Here is a 23,227-nt window from a genome sequence, read left to right as displayed (position 1 = left end):
ATGAAATCCATTGTTTCTACTGATGTCAAGTCTTTCCACTTTTCAAAACGCCTGATCTCTGACTATCAATTTGGATTAAATTCTGGTCACTCAAGCAATGAGTCTGGCATCCTGCACTGTTTGTCAAGCTCACTTCTGGTGGCATACAAAGTTACCTTCCTACCTTTGCTTTCTTACTTCCTGCACTTGCACAGTCAATGTGATGTTATAAATGGACCGCACTCCTTCTCTCTCCTCTCCCAGTGGAGGCTTGAGGTCCCCAAGGTGTGTGTTTGGCCCAGTCGTGTTCCTCCACTTCATAAATGACCACTCTGATGCTCTTGGAAACACTCTCTGCCTCTTTGCAAATGACTCCATTTGTGTTGTACAATAACCCAATATGGTTGCCAGACCACGTGACCGATGACATCTTAAATTTACATTGTCTAATATAATTGTTGCGTAGATCATGCTCAAGAAATTTCAAACTGATTCGGACTATGGTGAAAATTCCGTGTCCATCGGACCAACAGTTGCAGAGAAAAAAAATCATACTGATTGGATAAAGCATTGTACTTGTCGAATTATGACGTCATAATGAAGGCATCGAAGACATCATCATTAACATATCCTATTCCCCATGGGGAGTACTGGACAATGAGCAATGTTTAATTATTTTCCATTGAGCGGTTTCGGAGATGTAGAGGTGCAATGATTTTCCAAGATGGCGGCCATACCACGTGACATATGACGTCATAATTATCGCTAAAAAAGTTCTGCAGGCGGAGGAGCTCCTATGGTGCAAAATTTCGTGTCAATCAGACCAATGGTTGCCGAAAAAATGAATTTAAAACATGCAGACACGAACGACATATGTAAGTACCCGTGACATACGTACGACACAAGCAAATGATCGCTTAACCCCGCTTTTCACTTCCTGAGTGGAGGATAAATCAAATCAAAAGATTCTATCTTTGGGCAACGTAAATGTTTCGACTAATACAGCATACCTGACATAAAACAGCATGTAGGCCTTTTGTTTCAGTACAGTCGTGATTTTTACTTCCTTTACATCTTCATTCTTCTTCATATACCAGGCGCGATTACTTCCCTGCAAGAGCAATTATTGCAATACTAATGAGTACAAAGAAAACAGAAAAAGAGCAATCAGCATTTAACAAAATTAAAACTATGTCAAAAAGGTTTGACAAATATTGATATCTTTGGTGAGTTAGCATTAAGCTGTTTATGAGATTATCTGGGTCAGAAAGCAGAAAATTCCAAGAGTGTTTCAATATTGATCTACTTATTCTTTGAATGAATGAATGAATGAATGATCGTTTTAAGGCCATTTTTACCCGCGAGAGTGGGGGTTGGCGCTAGTATTATTCTTTGAATGGTCACAATTATTCCCATGTTCTTGTGGGGTTCGCCAGGGGAAGCTTTCCCAAAGTCTTTCACGAACCGCTGGCCATGACTGATGTTCAACTAACGTTAAGACAGGAATTTGGCTATGATGTTAGCGATAGCTTGCCTACTCTTTGCGAAGGACACATGGGATCTTTTACAATGTCTTTGATCTGTAATGTCTTTGTTTTCAAGATCTAGCACCATCTTTATTCCAGGCAACGGCAACACAGGCCTCACTCGGCCGTACACGGCACTACACACACCCACAAACTAATTCCGGCAGATGGGAGGCCAAGTTTAACACTGATCTGATGGACGGCGCACACACACTGACACTGATGAATCACCCTGCCTGTGAAACACCAGGATGACAGTTTATAACGTCATTGGCGTGTGTGTGTGTAACCATTCTCAGAGATGGCTGAACGGATCTTCCATCAAACTTTCAGAGGTTCATCAGTGAATGTCGTGGAGTGTTTTAGGCAAAAACAAATTTGATAATTTTGAAAAAAAAAGTTCGATTCGGTATATATATATATACACACTACATGGCCAAAAGTATGTTTCCACCCAAGCATCACGCCTGTATGTGCTAGTCGAACACCTAATTCCAAAATCATGGGTTGGTCCCCCCTTTGCTGCTATAACAGCCTCCAGTCTTCTGGGAAGGCTTTTCACTATATGTTGGAACATTGCTGCGGGGATTTGCTTCCATTCAGCCACAAGAGCGTTAGTGAGGTCGGGCACTGATATTGGGTGATTAGGCCTGGCTCACAGCCGGCATTCCAATTCATCCCAAAGGTGTTTGATGGGGTCGAGGTCAGGGCTCTGTGCAGGCCAGTCAAGTTCTTACACACGGATCTCGACAAACCATTTCTGTATGGACTTCGCTTTGTGCACTGGGGCATTGTCATGCTGAAACAGGAAAGAGCCTTCCCCAAAACTGTTGCTACAAATTTGGAAGCACACAATTGTCTAGAATGTCATTGTATGCTGTAGCGTTAAGATTTCCCTTCACTGGAACTAAGGGGCCCAGCCCGAACCATGAAAAACAGCCCCAGACCATTATTCCTCCTCCACCAAACTTTACAGGTGGCACTATACATTTGGGCAGGTAGCGTTCTCCTGGCATCCGCCAAACCCAGATTCATCCCTCGGAGTGCCAGATGGTGAAGTATGATTCATCACTCCCGAGAACGCGTTTCCACTGCTCCAGAGTACAATGGCGGCAAGCTTTACACCACTGCAGCCGATGCTTGGCATTGCGCATGATGATCTTAGGCTTTTGTGCGGCTGCTCGGACATGGAAACCCATTTCATGAAGCTCCAGACGACCAGTTGTTGTGCTGACGTTGCTTTCAGAGGCAGATTGGAACTCAGTAGTGAGTGTTGCACCGAGGACAGACGATTTTTACGCGCTTCAGCACTCGGCGGTCCCGTTCTGTGAGCTGGTGTGGCCTACCACTTTGTGGCTGAGCTGATGTTGCTTCTAGACGTTTCCACTTCACAATAACAGCACTTACAATTGACCGGGGCAGCTCTTACAGGGCAAAAACTTGACGAACTGACTTGTTGGAGAGGTGGCATCCAATGATGGTGCCACGTTGAAAGTCACTGAGCTCTTAAGCTCGGCCCAATCTACTTCAAAATGTTTGTCGATGGAGAATGCATGGCTGTGTGCTTGATTATATATACCTGTCAGCAATGGGTGTGGCTGAAACAGCCAAATCCACTAATTATAATGGGTGTCTGCATACTTTTGGCCATGTAGTGCAAATATGTACAGTATATATATATATTAATTGTAAAGATACAGGTGCACACAAAATAGTTTCATTTGAAACTAATTAAATAATTAAACTATCACAGAACATGGTTATACGAGCTGTTGAGAAGGACAGTACTTAAGTGGCCATCATAGACGGGCCCTTCAGCTAGTGATTATAATGGATGCAAGTGGACATATTTATATTGCACATTTATGTACCATCTCGTTCTTCTATGAGCCAGGCCTTTGTGTACAAAATAATAATAATAAGGGGACAGAAGCATGTTATCTTCCCATCAACGTAAACATCTATGACAGCTATACCTTGACATATGAGAGGTAACTGCCCGATGTGCAGTCTTCGCCAGTGTGAACAATGGCGGCGTAGAGCTTGTATATGAGTTTGTCCTTGCAGGGGTGTGTTAGGTACGGGCGCAGGTCCAACTCTTTAGAGAACTTAACATTCTGAAAGGGAAGGAAAAACAGGAACACTTTAGGAAATGTTGTATCATGCCGTCTAGTATGTATGCATTTGCCTTCCAATAATAAACTGAATCTTCTGCTTTGAAAAAAGGCAAAAGTATAACTGTCTCCTGTATCCTGGAACTCAAACTATGTACTGAAAACATACTGTTTCTACTATATGAACTATTTCCAAATCAGAGGGGAATTTTGCATAGTGCTGCCTTTCCATAGCTTGCACTTCAGTGCCCATCCCAGTTGCCTGGAGGGAATTAGAAGACAAAACATAGTGAGGCCTGGTACAATATGTACACCAGACAAGAAGCAGAAGTAAAATGACCTCCGCTCAAAGTGAAAAATGAGTCAGCTGGGTTTTTATTGACAACCCATTGTTGAGAGTGTAACTCTCATTAAACTTCCAGAAGCTTATAATCCAAATCTCCTGTGATTTCTCATGGGATCTAATAATATCCTCATCAGATTCTCATGAGGTTTCATGAGATATGCATCTGAGTTTTTGTAAACAAAGTCTCGATGTATTTATTCCATTGTACCTAATTTTCACTACTTCCATTGTAGCCAACATATAATTAACCTTGTCAATCTTCCCATTGACGGACTTGTTAAATCGCTTCAGCACCAACGTCAGCACGTTCGGAGGATCGTGGATGGAGTGAGCGTGGTAATCATACTTTGCGTAGCAACTGCAAAACAAAAATAGCAAAAGTCGTCACCAAGAAAAAGATTACATCAATATCAATCACAGGAATTGAAGTTCATTGTCATGATGAATGCACTGTAACAAACTATTAAAACCAAACGCAAAAACAAATCAAATGTTGGCAGGAACACCAAAAGTGCAGCTGCAAAACAAACTTTTCTGATAAGGTGTCATTTCAGTGCCCATCCAGGTTTCCTCACAGCATTAAGCATCAATTACAGTGTTGAAGTGCATCACATGTACACCAATAACACGACTACTACAACTACTTCTACTATCACTACTACTACAACTACTACTACGACTACTACAACTACTACTACTATCACTACTACTACAACTACTACTACAACTACTACTACTATCACTACTATGCCACGCCATTTTGCTGCTCCTCGAGCTGTGCTAATTTTCGACATTTCCTCCTCATCCTCCTCCGTTTTCGTTTATATTTTTGTTTTGTTTTGGTTATCTGAACCGAGTTGGTTCATTTTATTATTTTATTTTGACGTTCCGTTTGATTTCATTAGTCCTTTTGGTTTCAGGCCTAGCGGCATGCGGCCGCGCCCGTGTGGGACTAGTTACGCCTTATTGCGGCGATATCGTGAAAGTACTTAGCGACCATTTTGTTCTTTGGTTTAATCATTATTTAGTGTGCTGAAGTTGCTCACTGTGGTGAGCGGGTGTGTGAGTGAGCGTTATTTGATGAATAACGTGTATTTGTTACCTTGGTTCTGAGAGGACAATTACTTATTTTTGAATCATGCCGATGCATAATGAATGGGCTGATGTCGCTATTTTTTCACTATTTTCCTGGATTTTGTTGTTGTGTTTTTTACACCAAATTAGTTGCTAATTTTTCACTATTTTGCTGGACTTTGTTGTTTTTTTACACCAAATTAGTTGCTATTTTTCACTATTTTCCTAGTTTTTTCTTGTTTTCTTTTACACCAAATTAGTTGCTATTTTTTTCACTATTTCCCTGAGTTTTTTTTACACCAAATTAGTTGTTATTTTTTCACTATTTTCCTGGATTGTTTTTTTTCACCAAATTAGTTGCAATTTTTTTTCACTATTTCCCTGAATTTTGTTTTTTTACACCAAATTAGTTGCTATTTTTTCACTATTTTCGTGGATTGTTTTTTTCACCAAATTAGTTGCAATTTTTTTCACTATTTCCCTGAATTTTGTTTTTTTACACGAAATTAGTTGCTATTTTTTCACTCTTTTCCTGGATTTTTTTTTTCACCAAATTAGTTGCAATTTTTTTTCACTATTTCCCTGAATTTTGTTTTTTTACACCAAATTAGTTGCTATTTTTTCACTATTTTCCTGGATTTTTTTTTCACCAAATTAGTCGCTATTTTTTCACTATTTCCCTGAATTTTGTTTTTTTACACCAAATTAGTTGCTATTTTTTCACTATTTTCCTGGATTTGTTTTTTTTAGACCAAATTAGTTGATATTTTTTCACTCTTTTCCTGGATTTTTGTTTTTTTTTTACACCAAATTAGTTGCTATTTTTTCACTATTTCCCTGAATTTTGTTTTTTTAGACCAAATTAGTTGATATTTTTTCACTCTTTTCCTGGATTTTTGTTTTTTTTTTTACACCAAATTAGTTGCTATTTTTTCACTATTTTCCTGGATTTTTGTTTTTTTTACACCAAATTAGTTGATTTTTTTCACTCTTTTCCTGGAATTTTGTTTTTTTTTTACACCAAATTGGTTGCTATTTTTTCACCATTTTCCTGAATTTAGACTTTTTCCACCAATTTCGTTGTTATTTTTTCACTACGTTTTTGTTCCAAAAGTGGCTATTTAAAATATATTCTATTTTTTTCCTAATTTGTTTTGTTCCAAAACTCACTCTTTAAAAACTATTTTTCTCCCAGTTGTTTTTCTTCAACTAAGAAACACACATTTAATGTGCTATTAAAAGATGAACTTGACACCTCTCATCATGTGTGTATCCTGTAAACACATGCATGATTGACTCACATGAAGAGTAAGTTGAACGGTGGGCCCCACTACTGGACGACATCCAATATCATAGCATATCATTTATCACCGGAAACCCGAAGAGGGTGCGCACCCACTGCACTAACTCCCTCCAGGCTCCCACCACACCCCTGCATTGCGCTATGTCGATAGATAAAGATTTACATGCGATAACTCAATTTTATTCCTTCCCCGGGGATTTCTGAAGGTAAAATGTGAAACTTCCCACCTCTCGCAATCCACGTCCGCCTCAATCCTCTGGGAGAAGTGGCGCTTCAAAGCCGACGTCACATTAGTCACGTGCTGTGGGTAAAGGGCACAACAATGAGAAGGTGTGAAAAAATAAATTCCAAAATAACAATCGGACATGAATCGTGGCGGCAAGTACTTCAAATACTGGCCATTTGAAATACACATTTGAGGGATATAAAATAAATTGTATTAAACGAAACATATGGATGAATCATCGTGCCTGTGAAACACCAGGATAACAGTTTTTGGTTGGGAAACAAATAACATGGTTTGATCACTCCCCCTTCAGTGGAGGATGAATGTGCATGTGACGTCACCACATTGGTTGTCCGCCATCTTGGTGTACAAGCAAACAAAACGAAACTACACGTGGGCTGCATCTTTGTATTTACATAAGTTACAAGAGGAGTTAAAATGGTGAAGCTTTGCGCATTATTTTGTTGTGACAATTGTACCGATAGAGGATTGGTTACCGTATCATAGACTACCGACAGCACAACAATATGGAGACTTGCGAGTTGTGAGGGACGCGTTCAAGATGGATTCGGAATGAGATTCTCACAGTAGTCCAAGAAACGGCAAACGTGTGTGTGTGTGTGTGTGTGTGTGTGTGTGTGTGTGCGTGCGTGTGCGTGTGTGTGTGTATCAATGTGTGTGTGTGTGTATCAATGTGTGTGTGTGTGTATCAATGTGTGTGTGTGTGTGTGTGTGCATGTGTGTATCAATATGTGTGTGTGTGTGTGTGTGTGTGTGTGTGTGTGTGTGTGTGTGTATCAATATGTGTGTGTATCAATATGTGTGCGTGCGTGTTTGTGTGCATGTGTGTGTGTGCGTGTGTGTGTGTGTGTGCATGTGTGTGTGTGTGTGTGTGTGTATCAATATGTGTATGTGTGTGTGTATCAATATATGTGTGTGTGTGTGTGTGTGTGTGTGTGTGTGTGTGTGTGTGTGTGTGTGTGTGTAAATACAATATGTAAATATTTACTTTATGTAAATACAGTACAATATAATAATTAAATATACTACAAATCAATGTTGCTAGGAATCAGTGGTTGCTAGGATACGACAGCATGCCAAAAACCGTTATAAATGACAGTTTGAACATTGGAAATAGAGTTTGATAGAAAGGTAGGTGGTGTGGTCATGCTGTTTGGTCGATTGATGTGTTTAAGGGTAAGATGTGAATGATTTAATGATATTGTTGTAGCGGTTACCGCTGGATGTACATAATCGCCTTGCACCGGCCAGAACACGGCCAGACGCGCCTCTCCCGGGCATGCCCGGACTCACTGTTCCCGGGCACGCCCGAACCTCCCGGGCACGCCCGGTCTCGTCTTTCCCGGGCATGCCCGCTCTCGCCTTTCCAGGGCTCGCCCAGAGCGTCCGGGCATGCCCGCTATCGCCTTTCCAGGGCACGCCCAGAGCGTCCGGGCATGCCCGCTATCGCCTTTCCAGGGCTCGCCCAGAGCGTCCGGGCATGCCCGCTATCGCCTTTCCAGGGCACGCCCAGAGCGTCCGGGCATGCCCGCTATCGCCTTTCCAGGGCTCGCCCAGAGCGTCCGGGCATGCCCGCTATCGCCTTTCCAGTGCTCGCCCAGAGCGCCCGGGCACGCCCAGCCTCGACTTGCCAGGCCGCAGCCAAACACGCCCGGGCAGGTCCAGACTCGCCTTTCCAAGGCTCGCCCTTGACACCCGGGCATGCCCGGTATAGCTTTTGCCGGGCAAACTTCCCGACATAAATGTGTATATATATTGTTGCCCGAAAAACGGGCTTGTCAGAATACCTGAGCTGTTTGGTTTCAATAAAGCAACTCGGACGAATTCCGTCTTTGGTCGCGTCAATTCTTTCGACTCGCGTTGGAGCGCAGCTCCTTCATTGGTGACCTACCGACATGGATACAGCAGTGACGCTTAAACTGCCTACCTTCTGGGAGACTCACGCGGCTGTTTGGTTCGCCCAGGCGGACTCCCAGTTCGCCCTGCGAGGCATCACCGCGGACGACACCCGCTTCCACCATGTTGTGGCGGCGCTCGGTTCCACCACCGCGGCCCGCGCCTTGAGCCTCCTCCAGCACCCGCCGGCTGCTGACAAATACGACGCGCTGAAGACGCTCCTCCTCGGCGCTTTCGCCCTCTCACCGGCAGCACGCGCACGGCGCCTGCTTGAGCTGCCCGAGCTCGGCGACACGCGCCCGTCCGAGCGCATGGACTATATGCTCTCGTTGCTCGGCGAGCACTCTCCGGCATTCCTGTTCCGGGAGCTGTTCCTCCGTCAGCTGCCTAACCCGGTACGCCTCGCCCTGGCTGGCACGTTGATCACGGATTCCCGCGCCCTCGCCAGGGAAGCCGATAAGATCTCCTCGGCGGGCCAGCACATCGGCGCGGTTACCTGGAGCCCGCCGCCGTCCGAGGCGACGCCCACGACGCCCGAGCGCCCTGCGCGGTTGGAGGCCGAACTGCCGGTGCAACTGGCGGCCGCCACGCCGCACCGCCCGCTTCCGACACGACGGCCGGGGCCTCCACCTGACCGGGCGTGGTGTTATTACCACGCCAGGTTCGGACACAAGGCTCGGACGTGCCGGCCCCCGTGCACTTTCGGCAGGTCGGGAAACGGCCGGGCCGGCGTTCATTCCCAGCCATGAGCGCCGGCCACTCGGGCAACTTGCTGTTTATTCGGGACAAAGCGTCTGGACGGCGTTTCCTGTGCGACACCGGCGCCCAACTGAGCGTCATACCTGCCTCCGAGCAGGACAGGCTGGACGCAGTTTGCGGCCCCTCTTTGGTCGCTGCTAATGGCTCGGCCATACGCACTTTCGGCCCACGCGTCGTCACCCTCTGCTTCGGCAGCCAGCGCTTTGAATGGACTTTCGTTACCGCCAGCGTCCCCGTGGCTTTGCTGGGCGCCGACTTCCTCTGCGCGCACGGGCTGCTGGTCGACGTCAAACGACGTCGCCTTGTCCACGCCGAGACCTTCAGCTCCCTGGCGTGCACAATGAGCAGCTCCGCGCCGACCGAACTGGCGTGCGCCCTCCCGGCAACGAATGAGTTCGCTCGCCTGCTCGTGGAATTCCCGGCCCTCACGCGGCCGACGTTTTCGGCCGTCGCGGTGCGGCACGGGATCGAGCACCACATACCCACTACGGGCCCGCCGGTCTACGCCAGGGCCCGCCGCCTCGACCCAGCCAAGCTCGCCGTGGCAAAGGCCGAATTCGACGCGTTGGAGCACCTCGGCATCGTGCGGCGCTCCGATAGCGCGTGGGCCTCGCCACTGCACATCGTGCCAAAGCTGGGGGGTGGATGGCGCCCGTGTGGCGACTACCGCCGTCTCAATGACGCTACCACCCCCGACAGGTACCCGATCCCGCATATTCAGGACTTTTCCGCCCGTTTGGCGGGACGGGTCATCTTTTCGAAAATTGACCTGATACGGGGCTACCACCAGGTACCTGTCCGGGCGGCCGACGTCCCGAAGAAGGCCGTCATCACGCCGTTCGGCCTGTTCGAATTTTTGCGGATGCCGTTTGGCCTCAAGAACGCGGCCCAGGCGTTCCAGCGCTTGATGGACGGCGTGCTGCGCGACCTGCCGTTTCTTTTCGTCTATCTGGACGACATCCTCGTCGCCAGCACGTCCCGCGCCGAGCACCTCCTCCACCTCCGAACACTGTTCGGTCGCCTCAGCGAGCACGGCTTAATTGTCAACCCGGTCAAATGCCACTTCGGCGCGACGACCGTTGACTTTTTGGGCCACCGCATCACCAAGACCGGGGCCGTGCCGCTGCCGACCAAGGTCGAGGCCATCACCACGTTCCCGCGTCCCCGTTCCATCAAGGCCCTCCAAGAGTTCCTTGGCATGGTGAATTTTTATCACCGATTCGTGCCCCGCGCTGCTCAGCTCATGCGACCCCTTTACGAGGCCCTCCGGGGCAAGCCGGCCAAGCATGACATTGTTTGGTCCGCGGCCATGGACGCGGCCTTCGCCAGTGCCAAACGGGCCCTCGCCGACGCAACGCTGCTGGCTCACCCGGTGCTCAACGCGCCCATCGCCCTCACTACGGACGCCTCAAACTACGCGGTGGGCGCCGTCCATGAGCAATGGGTGGACGGGGTTTGGCAGCCACTCACTTTTTTCAGCCGGCAACTCCGGCCGAACGAGTTAAACTACAGCACGTTCGACCGCGAGCTGCTCGGGCTATTCCTGGCCGTTCGCCATTTCCGACACCTCCTGGAGGGCCGCCCGTTCACGGCTTTCGTCGACCACAAGCCGTTGGTCTACGCAATGGCTAAGGTCACGGAGCCGTGGTCGGCCCGCCAGCAGCGCCACCTCTCCGCCGTGTCGGAGTTCACCACGGACATCCAGCACCTCGCCGGCAAAGACAACGCCGTGGCCGACTGCCTTTCGCGGGCCAGCGCGAACGCGGTCCACCTCGGCGTGGACTTCACGCTCATGGCGGCCGACCAGACCACCGACGCCTCGGTGCAGGCACTCCGCGTGGCGGACACGGGCCTCCGCCTGGCCAACATCCCCTTCGCGGGCACCGTCCTGCTCTGCGACGTCTCCCAGGGCCAGCCTCGCCCCATCGTGCCCGTTTCCTGGCAGCGCCGCATCTTCGCCTCCATCCACGGCCTTTCTCACCCGGGCCGGAAAGCTTCTCAGAAGCTGGTGTCGGCGCGTTTCGTCTGGCACGGCCTTCGACGAAACATCCGCGACTGGGCCAATGCCTGCACGGCCTGCCAGCGAGCCAAGGTCCACCGCCACACCCAGGCCCCGTTGGCACCTTTCGCCGTGCCTGAACGGCGTTTCGACCACGTCCACGTGGACCTGGTGGGTCCCCTGCCCCCCTCGCGGGGGTTCACCCACCAGCTCACCATGGTGGACAGGACCACCAGGTGGCCGGAGGCCGTGCCCCTCACCTCCACCACCACCGCCGACGTGGCGCAGGCGTTCATCGCCACCTGGGTCGCACGCTTCGGCGCACCAGCGGACATCTCGTCCGACCGCGGCCCACAGTTCACGTCTGAGCTTTGGGGCGCGGTCGCCCGTTCGTTGGGGGTCACGCTGCACCGCACCACGGCCTACCACCCCCAAGCCAATGGGTTGTGCGAGCGGTTTCACCGCTCCATGAAGGCCGCACTCATGGCCGGCCTTCAGGACGACGGTTGGGCCGACCGGCTGCCGTGGGTCCTTTTGGGCCTTCGCACGGCCCCCAAGGAAGACCTCCAGGCGTCCGCCGCCGAGCTCGTCTACGGCCAGCCACTCCGCGTCCCGGGCGAATTCGTGCCTGACGCTACCAGTCCCTGGTCCGCCGCTCGCCAACGCACGGACCTCCAGGAGGCCGCCCGACGATTTGCCCCCGTGCCGACGTCTCGCCACGGTGGCCCCCAGTCCTACGTCCCCCCGGCGCTTCGCACAGCGGAGTACGTCTTTGTGCGTCATGACGCGCACCGGGGGCCACTCCGGCCGCCGTACGACGGGCCCTTCCGGGTCCTGCGACGGGGCGACAAGTCTTTCATCGTCGACTTCGGCGGCCGGCCGGACCGGATTTCTGTGGACCGCCTCAAACCGGCGCACATGGACGTCGACCGACCACCACGGTTGGCCCTTCCTCCGCGGCGAGGCCGCCCCCCGTCCACAGTTCCCCCCGCTCGACCACCCACCACCACGTCAGACCCCTCCCCACGACCCTCCAGGGGTCGCTTCGGCCGGGTCATCCGGACCCCCCTTAAATTGACCCTGCCGGTGCAGGTCGATTCTGGAGGGGCGTGTGTAGCGGTTACCGCTGGATGTACATATTCGCCTTGCACCGGCCAGAACACGGCCAGACGCGCCTCTCCCGGGCATGCCCGGACTCACTGTTCCCGGGCACGCCCGAACCTCCCGGGCACGCCCGGTCTCGTCTTTCCCGGGCATGCCCGCTCTCGCCTTTCCAGGGCTCGCCCAGAGCGTCCGGGCATGCCCGCTATCGCCTTTCCAGGGCACGCCCAGAGCGTCCGGGCATGCCCGCTATCGCCTTTCCAGGGCTCGCCCAGAGCGTCCGGGCATGCCCGCTATCGCCTTTCCAGGGCACGCCCAGAGCGTCCGGGCATGCCCGCTATCGCCTTTCCAGGGCACGCCCAGAGCGTCCGGGCATGCCCGCTATCGCCTTTCCAGGGCTCGCCCAGAGCGTCCGGGCATGCCCGCTATCGCCTTTCCAGGGCACGCCCAGAGCGTCCGGGCATGCCCGCTATCGCCTTTCCAGGGCTCGCCCAGAGCGTCCGGGCATGCCCGCTATCGCCTTTCCAGTGCTCGCCCAGAGCGCCCGGGCACGCCCAGCCTCGACTTGCCAGGCCGCAGCCAAACACGCCCGGGCAGGTCCAGACTCGCCTTTCCAAGGCTCGCCCTTGACACCCGGGCATGCCCGGTATAGCTTTTGCCGGGCAAACTTCCCGACATAAATGTGTATATATATTGTTGCCCGAAAAACGGGCTTGTCAGAATACCTGAGCTGTTTGGTTTCAATAAAGCAACTCGGACGAATTCCGTCTTTGGTCGCGTCAATTCTTTCGACTCGCGTTGGAGCGCAGCTCCTTCATTGTCATGTTATAGAGTGTGTAAGGAAAGTTATAAATATATGATAACACATTAAATCCTATTGCGAGTAAAGCTGGAATAAGTGATGTTGCATTGATGGGTTGACTGACTGCCTGGACGCAACTGAGGTTGTGGATCCACTGATTTACCATCAATTGATGTGGATCCATGATCGAGGTTGTGGATCCGCCGTTTGGAGAGGTCCTGGGCTGAAAGGATCGAAACCTCGAGGAAGCACGGTGCCCAGCTGATGATCCATGCAGTCGGGAAACCAGTCAATTGCTTACGGGTTAACGTTCTTGCTTTTGGTGGAGGAACTATGTTTGAGGTTTAAAATTTAAATAAAGTTGAATATGGGATGTTGTAAGATTAACATCATTTACAACAATCCTTTAAATTATTTAAGTTTAGGAACAACCGATACTGTACAATTAATTACGTGTGTGTGTGTATGTGTGTGTGTGTGTGTGTGTCTGTGTGTGTGTGTGTGTGTGTGTGTGTGTGTGTGTGTGTGTGTGTGTGTGTGTGTGTGTGTGTAAGTTGTTGTTGGATATCTGAACTGTATTGATGGATACTGATACTGTATCCATGTTTTGACCGTCTGATACTCCCTTGAAGTAAACATATCTGCCCTCAACTTTTCAGGATTGACAGGAGTAGACCGAGCAGAACTAGAACTGGAACTGGCTGATTTGCAGGAAGGACAAGGACATGTGGAGTTCTAAATTCAGAGGCTTAGTGACCAAACTCGAAAGTCTAGAAAGGCACAGATCTACCCTGGTACAGATCTACCCTGGTACAGATCTACCCTGGTACAGAACTACCCTGGCACAGATCTACACTGGCACAGGTCTACCCTGGCACAGATCTACCCTGGCACAGATCTACCCTGGCACAGGTCTGCCCTTGTACAGATCTATTCTGGTACAGATCTACCCTGGCACAGATCTACCCTGGTACAGATCTACCCTGGCACAGGTCTACCCTGGTACAGATCTACCCTGGTACAGATCTACCCTGGTACAGATCTACCCTGGTACAGAACTACCCTGGCACAGATCTACCCTGGTACAGATCTACCCTGGTACAGATCTACCCTGGTACAGATCTACCCTGGTACAGAACTACCCTGGCACAGATCTACACTGGCACAGGTCTACCCTGGCACAGATCTACCCTGGCACAGATCTACCCTGGCACAGGTCTGCCCTTGTACAGATATATTCTGGTACAGATCTACCCTGGCACAGATCTACCCTGGTACAGATCTACCCTGGCACAGGTCTACCCTTGTACAGGTTTGCCCTGGCACAGATTTACCCTGGCACAGGTCTACCCTTGTACAGGTCTATTCTGGTACAGATCTACCCTGGCACAAATCTACCCTGGCACAGATCTACCCTGGCACAGGTCTACCCTGGCACAGGTCTACCCTGGCACAGATCTACATTGGCACAGGTCTACTCTGGCACAGGTCTACCCTTGTACAGGTCTATTGTGGTACAGATCTACCCTGGTACAGATCTACCCTGGTACAGATCTAACCTGGTACAGATCTACCCTGGTACAGATCTAACCTGGTACAGATCTACCCTGGTACAGCTCTACCCTTGTACAGGTCTATTCTGCTACAGATCTACCCTGGCACAGGTCTACCCTTGTACAGGTCTATCCTGGTACAGATCTACCCTGGCACAGGTCTACCCTTGTACAGGTCTATCCTGGTACAGATCTACCCTGGTACAGATCTACCCTGGCACAGGTCTTTCCTGGTACAGATCTAACCAGGTACAGGTCTACCCTTGTACAGGTCTTTCCTGGTACAGATCTAACCAGGTACAGGTCTACCCTTGTACAGGTCTGCCCTTGTACAGGTCTATCCTGGTACAGATCTAACCAGGTACAGGTCTACCCTTGTACAGGTCTTTCCTGGTACAGATCTAACCTGGTACAGATCTACCCTGCCACTTCAACACAGATGTACTGAATTAGATGATTTCAAAAAAAACAAGCCAATTGTGTTTGAAGTTTGGAATTCTTTACCGGATACCTACAGTAACATGGAGAGATATGCACTTGGCATTCTGTGCACCTTCGGATATACTTTCCTATGCGAGCAGGTGTTTTCAAGTCTGAATTTCATAACAAATCACACTGAGAAACTAATTGAACAAGGCGAGTTCAGAGTCTTGCTTGAAAATGAAAACGACACCATTCTGTCCAAACATCGAACAACTCTGCAGAGAAACTCGACAGCAGAAATTGAACTAAAATATGGGTAATCTGACTCAAGATACTGAAGAAAAATGAATGGCCGCTTTCAGTGATGGAAACGCAATAAACATGTGTTGAGTTACAAATCAATGTGTGTGTCTTTTTCCTGTTATTCAATTCCAGAACATTGCAGCTCTCAATATATTACCTTTTGACCAAATTTGAAAAAAAATGGATCTTTTTGTCATTTGGGTTCGGTGAGGAGGCACAGCCCCACCCTTTACCCACATGTGCAGGGTGGTAGTGCCTCGACAGATTGCACGTCACTGCATATACGATGCATTCACGATGATGGACAGAGTCAGAAACGGGGCTTATGGATTTGGTCTCGTTCGTCCGTCCGTCTGTCTGTGCATGCGTGTATCCACAACCATATATCGTACATGTTTGGACCGATTTTGCTCATACTTGACACAAAGACAACACATGATTGTATACATAAGCACATCATTTTGTTTCGCGATGCGATCAACGATGGCCGACTGGCGGCCATTTTAGATGCAAAAAACCTGATGTGGAACACTTCCTCAACCATATCTCGGACATGTATGGACGAATTTTGTTCGTACTTGACACAAAGACAACACATGATTGTATACATATGCACATCATTTTGTTTCGCGATGCGATCAAAGATGGTCGACTGACGGCCATTTTAGATGCAAAAAAACCCCGATGTTAAATACGTCCTCAACCATTTCTCGGACATGCATTTATTGATCTTATTCAAGCTTGCCACACAGATTAGGAATGAGGGCTTCCGGCTTACATATGCAAAATGTTTTGTTTTGGAATCCAACCAAAAATGGCCGACTGGCGGCCGTTTAGCTCTGTAAAGCAAAATTATTAAAACCACGGGGGCCATGACATTTTATGTCTTATTGTCCTTGTTAAATCGTCAAAACGAAATTCCAATGTGTACTTCATAGAGTGAGTTGGGGTCAGAATTTCTGGCGTATTTGAGCATGTGAGATCAAAAGATAGCTCCTTGTCACAGGTCTGTCACGTGAAGTCAGAGGAGATTTATGCAAGACCAGCCAAAAGCACCCGGCGTTCCCCGGGTTCTTTTTGAATGCATTTACTACTATAATTCAGCTTTTACCCGCGGCCGTAGAAGATTGACTACTATAATTTAGCTCAGCTTTTAATTGCGAAATGGGCCCAGCCCGGCCGAAGCGGCCTCGACCGGCCTCGCCACCGAGCCTATAACCTTCCCGGGGCGTCCCGACATTTTTTGTATTTGAGGTTTCCTCCTATATTTCACCGTTCAGGAGATTAGCTTGCGCAGACAAACAAACAAACAAACAAAAACTTTCTTTTATATATTTAGTTAGAAGATAGAAGATAGATATGTATGTAAAAAAAAATACAGTACATGTTGATACATGTAAAGTAATTTTTTAAACGGTCTTTGGGGTTGCAGATGTGATTTTTCATGAAGTTTTTACATACCTTTATGTCCAACACGATATGTTCGACATATTCATGGAGATGCGACACCTTTGAACAAAACTTGCATTTCACTGTAAAATTGGCAAGAAAAAAAAAATTCCAAGGATGAAACAAAACTCGAGCAAAGAACAATGCAGGAATTTTACTGAAACAGTTGGACAATAACATATATGTAAAGTACACAACCATTTTATAATGCACGTCACATGAGGGCTCGGTCATATAAATACAGACTCTTCACTGCCATTTCGCTCAATAAGGATTTCTTTTATATGCTCGTTTCCAGATATTTACACTCAATCACAGGACTTCATTCCGTCTGATATTTAGCTTTGGCAATGTGCAAGTTACAAGCAATGAAAGTTGATGGTTTGCCAAAGTTTCAAACAACTCTGGCAGGAATTCCAGTCTTGAAAATGACTATTGAAAGTCTTTGGAGAAGACAAACTCAAAGTTGAAATCTGAAGTTGAAACCAAAAATCACTGAAAAGTTGAAATTTGTTTTATTTCATTTTTCTACCTGTAAAAATGTTTTTACCTCCGCAACCAAAGGTAGACGGAGGTTATGTTTTCACCCATGTCTGTCTGTCACACTTTCTTATTGTCTGTCTGTCTGTTTGTGAACAAGATATCTCAAAAAGTTGTGGATGGATTCGAACCAAATTTGGCAGAGATGTAGCGTATGTGACATCGACGAAATGATTCGATTTTGGTGGAGATGCGGATTCCAATCCGGCTACTATAATTTTAAAAGGGATTCTTCACCATTGGGAGGTGGGGCCATAAACGGTACATAGCAGGATATCTCAAAAAGTTGTGGACGGATTTGGACGAAACTTGGTGCACAGGTTGGGTGTACGACAAGGACTATTCGATTCGATTTTTGTGAAAATCTGAACATGCATTTGGATATGACAATTATTTAATTTTTATGTGATTCTTCACCTTGAGTGATGGGGTTAAAACCAACATATAGCAGGGTATCTCAAAAGGTTATGGACGGATATGGATGAAACTTGGTGGACAGGTTTTGTGTGTGACAAGGAAGAATCGATTCAATTTTGGTGAAGATCCAGATCCGGCTGGTAGAACTTGTTAAGTGATTCTTCACCATTGAGTGATAGGTCCAAAAATGATATGCATACAGCAGGATATCTCAAAAAGTTGTGGACGGATGATTTTGATTAAATGTGATTCTGTATTGTGATTTTCTGCTCTGCTCTGGGATACAAAACGTAAACTGTTCACCTGGCGAAGGTGTGCTCTCTACTGAGTGCCATTCTAGTTCTAGCCTGGTAATTACAAACAAATGATATTTTGAATCATCGACTATCCTACTTTCTTGTTTTCTGAGTTTTTCGCCAATATTCTATTTTGTGGTGTCAGTCAACCCAAACCTAGTCAATCCAGCACATAGTCAACCCAGTTGTCTGGCTTTCTGATACACAATAATTAACCACAACAAGCGTTACGCCTTGGTCCCCCGTCGGTGAAGTGATGTGAGTTGACAAAGTGGAAGACGCAAGGCGGCCATCTTGGATTTTGACGTGGCGACCCAATTTTCAATAGCTTTCTTCCTTATGCCTAGATACACCCACACACCAGATTAGAAGTTAGTAGTTCGTTTATTTTTCAAGATATTCCGCTCACAATGTTCAGACATATATATGGTGGCGGCCATTTTGGATTTTGAGGTGGTGACCCAATTTTCAATAGCGTTCTTCCTTATGCCTAGATACACCCACACACCTGATTAGAAGTTCGTACTTCGCTTATTTTTCAAGATATTCCGCCCACAAGTTTCAGACATACATGGCGTCAGACATACATGGCGGCGGCCATCTTGGATTTTCACGTGGGTTGCACCCACACACCGAATTAGAATTCGGTCCTTCGCTTATGCACGTACGCACGCACGTACGCCCGCACGCACGCACGGACGAACGGACGCACGCATGGACGGACGCACGGACGGAGGGGAAAACCATAGTCCCCCTTTCGCTCCGCGGTGCGACGGGGGACAAAAAACCTCCCTCACACTTCCTGACCAATCAGCGGTGACTCAGACCGAAGATAAGGTGTAATATAACGAGCTGCTAATTGCTCAGGAAGTTGCTCTTCATATATTTGTAAACAAGAGAAAATCAGCCTTAGACCACGTATAAAATGAGCTCCATTATGAGCATTAGACCATGAAAAATAAATAAATAAATAAAAACAAAAGCTTGCGGTGGCCGGAAATACAGAAAAAAATATTTTGTTGCACATGTACACATTGTTTGGTTTGGATTCGATAGCGTTCTCCCTTATCCTCACCGCATCCATTTTATTATTCATTTGCTCACTCATTTCCTCCATTCTCCTCAATAATTGAGCTCGGGCCTGGTCGGGTATCGCGGCCATTCCCACCTAAACGGTGGTTGTTTTTTTTTATGTACACATTGTTTGGTTTGGAAAACATTGTTTAAAAGACATATTTAACTGATTTCAACGTTTTCAACGGTTTCAACGACTATTCCCTCGTTGCTTACCTGGTGTTGAAAATGTTCCATACAAATATTAAATCGTATCATTTTACTTTAAATATAGTCTTCAGAAGAACGACTATTGCGAGATTTGCTAATGGTATGTAAAATATAAAATAGTTTTTCCGATTGGAATTTTTTCACAATTCTTCACTTTTCCGGTAAACTTGTGGTCATACCATGGATTTATTTGTTAAACATTTTAATGTCGACATATGCAAGTATATATTTTCAAATTGTGTGGTAAACATGTGGAATGAATTGCCTAGTGAAATAGTCTCACAATGTTCTAAAACGTGTTTAGCTCACCTGGAACGAAGTTCAGGGGAGCTTATGCGATGGTGCGTCGTCAGTCAGTCCGTCCGTCACTCCATCAGTCCGTCAGTCCGTCAGTCCGTCCATCCGTCAGTCCGTCAGTCCGTCCATCCATCAGTCAGTCAGTCCGTCCATCCGTCAGTCCGTCCATCCGTCAGTCCGTCCATCCGTCAGTCCGTCCATCCGTCAGTCCGTCAGTCCGTCCATCCGTCAGTCCGTCCATCCATCAGTCAGTCAGTCCGTCCATCCGTCAGTCCGTCCATCCGTCAGTCCGTCCATCCGTCAGTCTGTCCATCTGTCAGTCCGTCAGTCCATCTGTAAACACTTGAAACTTCATCTCAAACCGCTGATGGGCTTGCGACCAAATTTGGCACAAATTATATTTGTTGTGTTGTGACTAAAGTTTGTTCACGGCATCAGGGTCTAAGGGGGTCTACCGGGGGTCAAAGTGGATCCAGGTATTTATTGATCCAGGTAGGTATTTGCTTTCTTCTCAGAAACTACATATGCAATTCTGATGAAACTTCACCACAGCCTTAATCACCCATGTTCTCCCAAAGTTTGTTCCTGGCATTTAAAAAATCGGGGTCTAAGGTGGTCTATGGGGGGCTTGCCCCCCAAAATAGGTATTTGCATTTTTCTCAGAACCTACACACACAATTTTGATGAAACTTCACCACAACCTTCATCATCCATGACGTACCACTGTTTGTTGAAGGCATTGGAAAAATTGGGGTCTGAGGAGGCACACATGGTGGGAGGGGAGGAGTATGGTTGCCCCCCAAAATAGGTATTTTTTTATTTGATTGTTTAAAGTGTCATGATTATGTTAGTATGATTACCTTCGCAAAAGCGGAAGGTTATGTTTTGATCGCTGTGTATTTATTTGTATGTCTGTGTGTATGTTATTCGCATAACTCAAAAAGTATTCAACCGAATTGCATGAAATTTGGTGGGATGATTGGTTATTATACGGGACACATTTGATTAGATTTTGGGAGCAATCGGGTCAAAGGTCAAGGTCAAGGTCACGAAAAGGTCAAAATCGTATTTTTACCAAGTACAGAACAGTAGCTGCGGCGAAGGTATGCGCTCTACCGAGTGCCCGTTCTAGTTCTACATGCCGCCCTGTCTTCGAGCAAGCATTGAAATTGGTTTAAAATACCTTTAGTCAGTGCAGTATACTGTTTATTCTACCAGGTGAGTGTCAGGGGTATTGCCCCTGTTTTAAGAATCGATACTGTTTTGAACAACTCAATATGGGTAAATATTTAAGGGGCAGGGTATTCGAAATTGATCAATCGACCTGACCCACCAACTTGCAATATTATATATATATATATATATATATATATATATATATATATATATATATATATATATATACCGGGGTACACACCGGGGTACACACCGGGGTACACACCGGGGTACACACCGTGGTCATTCATCCCAGCAAGCTGGTACTCAATTTGCCGACCTCGGAAGGATGACAGGCTGAGTCAACCCCCCTGGCGGTAATTCAGCGATCGACCGGGATTCAAACCCAGGATCCTAAGATCCCAAGCCGGCACCCTAACCGCTAAGCCAGGGAAGGCAGGAAAATTTATGATTTTAGGTGATGCTTACTTTTGACCTTTAGGCCTGTTTTTTTTTTTTTTTTTGTATACTGAATCGAGGCTCGTGAAAGAGCTAACATTTACTTCACAAACAAATCAACCAGACAAACAAAATATATAAAAAGAGGGAGCGGAAAACAATATGGGGAGAGAAGGGGAAGCACACAAACACAACATTTGAGAGCAGGGAGATGTGTGGAAGGGAGAGGGCTTGGGGGGAGGAAGCGTGGGAATGGGGGGGGGGGGGGGGAGGGAGAAGTATAAAACACAAGGACACCAAGGATTTCCAGGACAGAAGTTGGTATTTCAAAAAAGTGGAATTGGGGTGAAATTAGCGGGGGTATAAAAGATCAACGTTTTGGATGGGGGAAGATAAGATGGTGGTGAACAGCTGTTTTAAAGACCTGGAGGGTGGAGTGGGATTGAAGAGAGTGAGGGAGTCCTTTTGACAAAATTATTAATTTGTCTTCTCCATATTCTCATCATAAAGTTTTGTTGAAAATTTCATGACAAAAGCTCAAATCGTTAAAAAAAAGTTGCGGTCCGGGCAGACACACAGAAGTGATTGCAATAAACTGTTCGGCAGCTGTGTTGGGAAATTTTGGAAAGAGGTCATTCAGAGGCAAGAGAAAAGGCTGACAAAGCGAGAAACTGGATGCTAGAAGTGAACTGGAAATTCCCTTGGAAAATTAAAACTAGACTGAAGGCTGATGAGCTCTTTTTGGAGCAAAATATCTCGGAAGGATCTTCAATATCACAGCTCCTCTAACACTTCCAAGAATGTAAATGGAATTTCTTTCTAAACAGCCTTTATCCAGTCAGCAACTTAATAGCCATCATCTTTATGGTCTCAATACCAGTTGGTGTCCAGCCCAGGCAGAGAGCCATGCTGGTGAGCATCTAGTGGCAATGACAATAAGACTGTGTGGGGATCACTTAACCTCATTGGCAGTGAGACCATTAGTGGAAAAGAAAAACACCAACGATGGAAATCCCCAATAAACTTACATTGTGAGTTCAGGTTTCCACCAAATGTCTGGCTTATCAGCGTTGATTTCACACTGTGTTCATGATTCCTGAAGGATATGTGACAAAATAACATCAAATCAGTATGAAGCATTGAATAGTTGTGAAGAGATAACTGCATCAAGATATTAGCTATCAAGGAAAATAGATGTTTATACACAAACTTTTTAATCTAAAATAAGCTCATGCAGCATGGAAGTAAAAGCAAAAGGCAGCTTACCATATTTACTGCATTTAGTACTTACTGGCATTAGACCAAATATTCAAAATTATAGATGTGGTACAGCAGATTATCAAAATTGGTAACATTTTCTGTCTGGCATTAATTTCTATCAAATTTGTCTTTTTTTCAGCAAATATGTTTCATGAAATCAAACTGCAGCATAAAATCTGAAACCTACATCAGGTTACCCCCAGACGGCGTGTCTATGAGGCCCCGGACACCACATGCCACGATCAACTCTGACCGGATCCTCCCACCCAACATCGGTTTACCGTACTGGTGAGTTAAGTGAGGCAAATAGGGACTGACATAGCAGTTACTGACAGTACCTAATCAGTCAGTCGTGCGAAACCAACACTGCACCTGAGATCAAACTTAGATAACAAATAAAAGCTGGCTAAATACCTCAGCAGTCTTATGTTTCCAACAAAATGGACAGAATAAGTCAAGACAGGGTTTCCTAAAGAAATGGCCTTTATTGCCCATAACAAAAAAGGCAAGTATCTACAACAGCAGGCCAAGCAGGTATTTACAGGCAGATGGGACAAGGAAATGGCACATACTGCATGTACAATAATTACAGCATTCATAAATTCCCCACAGTATCATATTACCACAGTACCACAGTATCAACAT

The 23,227-nt window shown here is 47.1% G+C and overlaps 1 protein-coding gene across 1 annotated transcript in view; it reads right to left on the bottom strand.

Annotated features, from left to right (window-relative positions):
- Positions 1-23,227, bottom strand: part of LOC137430614 (uncharacterized) — a 130,716-nt gene that overhangs the window by 65,833 nt on the left and 41,656 nt on the right. Inside the window, exons 5-10 of the mRNA XM_078782715.1 lie at positions 22,351-22,418; positions 16,887-16,957; positions 6,570-6,643; positions 4,215-4,323; positions 3,482-3,622; positions 990-1,090 (exon numbers count right to left, since the gene is read on the bottom strand). Coding sequence (XP_078638841.1) covers positions 990-1,090; positions 3,482-3,622; positions 4,215-4,323; positions 6,570-6,643; positions 16,887-16,957; positions 22,351-22,418 — 564 coding nt within the window. The remainder of the gene's footprint in view (positions 1-989; positions 1,091-3,481; positions 3,623-4,214; positions 4,324-6,569; positions 6,644-16,886; positions 16,958-22,350; positions 22,419-23,227) is intronic.

The sequence above is a fragment of the Myxine glutinosa genome, chromosome 7, assembly GCF_964187855.1.
Source record: "Myxine glutinosa chromosome 7, kmMyxGlut1.1, whole genome shotgun sequence".
NCBI lineage: Eukaryota > Metazoa > Chordata > Myxini > Myxiniformes > Myxinidae > Myxine > Myxine glutinosa.
This window is presented reverse-complemented; position numbering and strand designations above follow the sequence as displayed.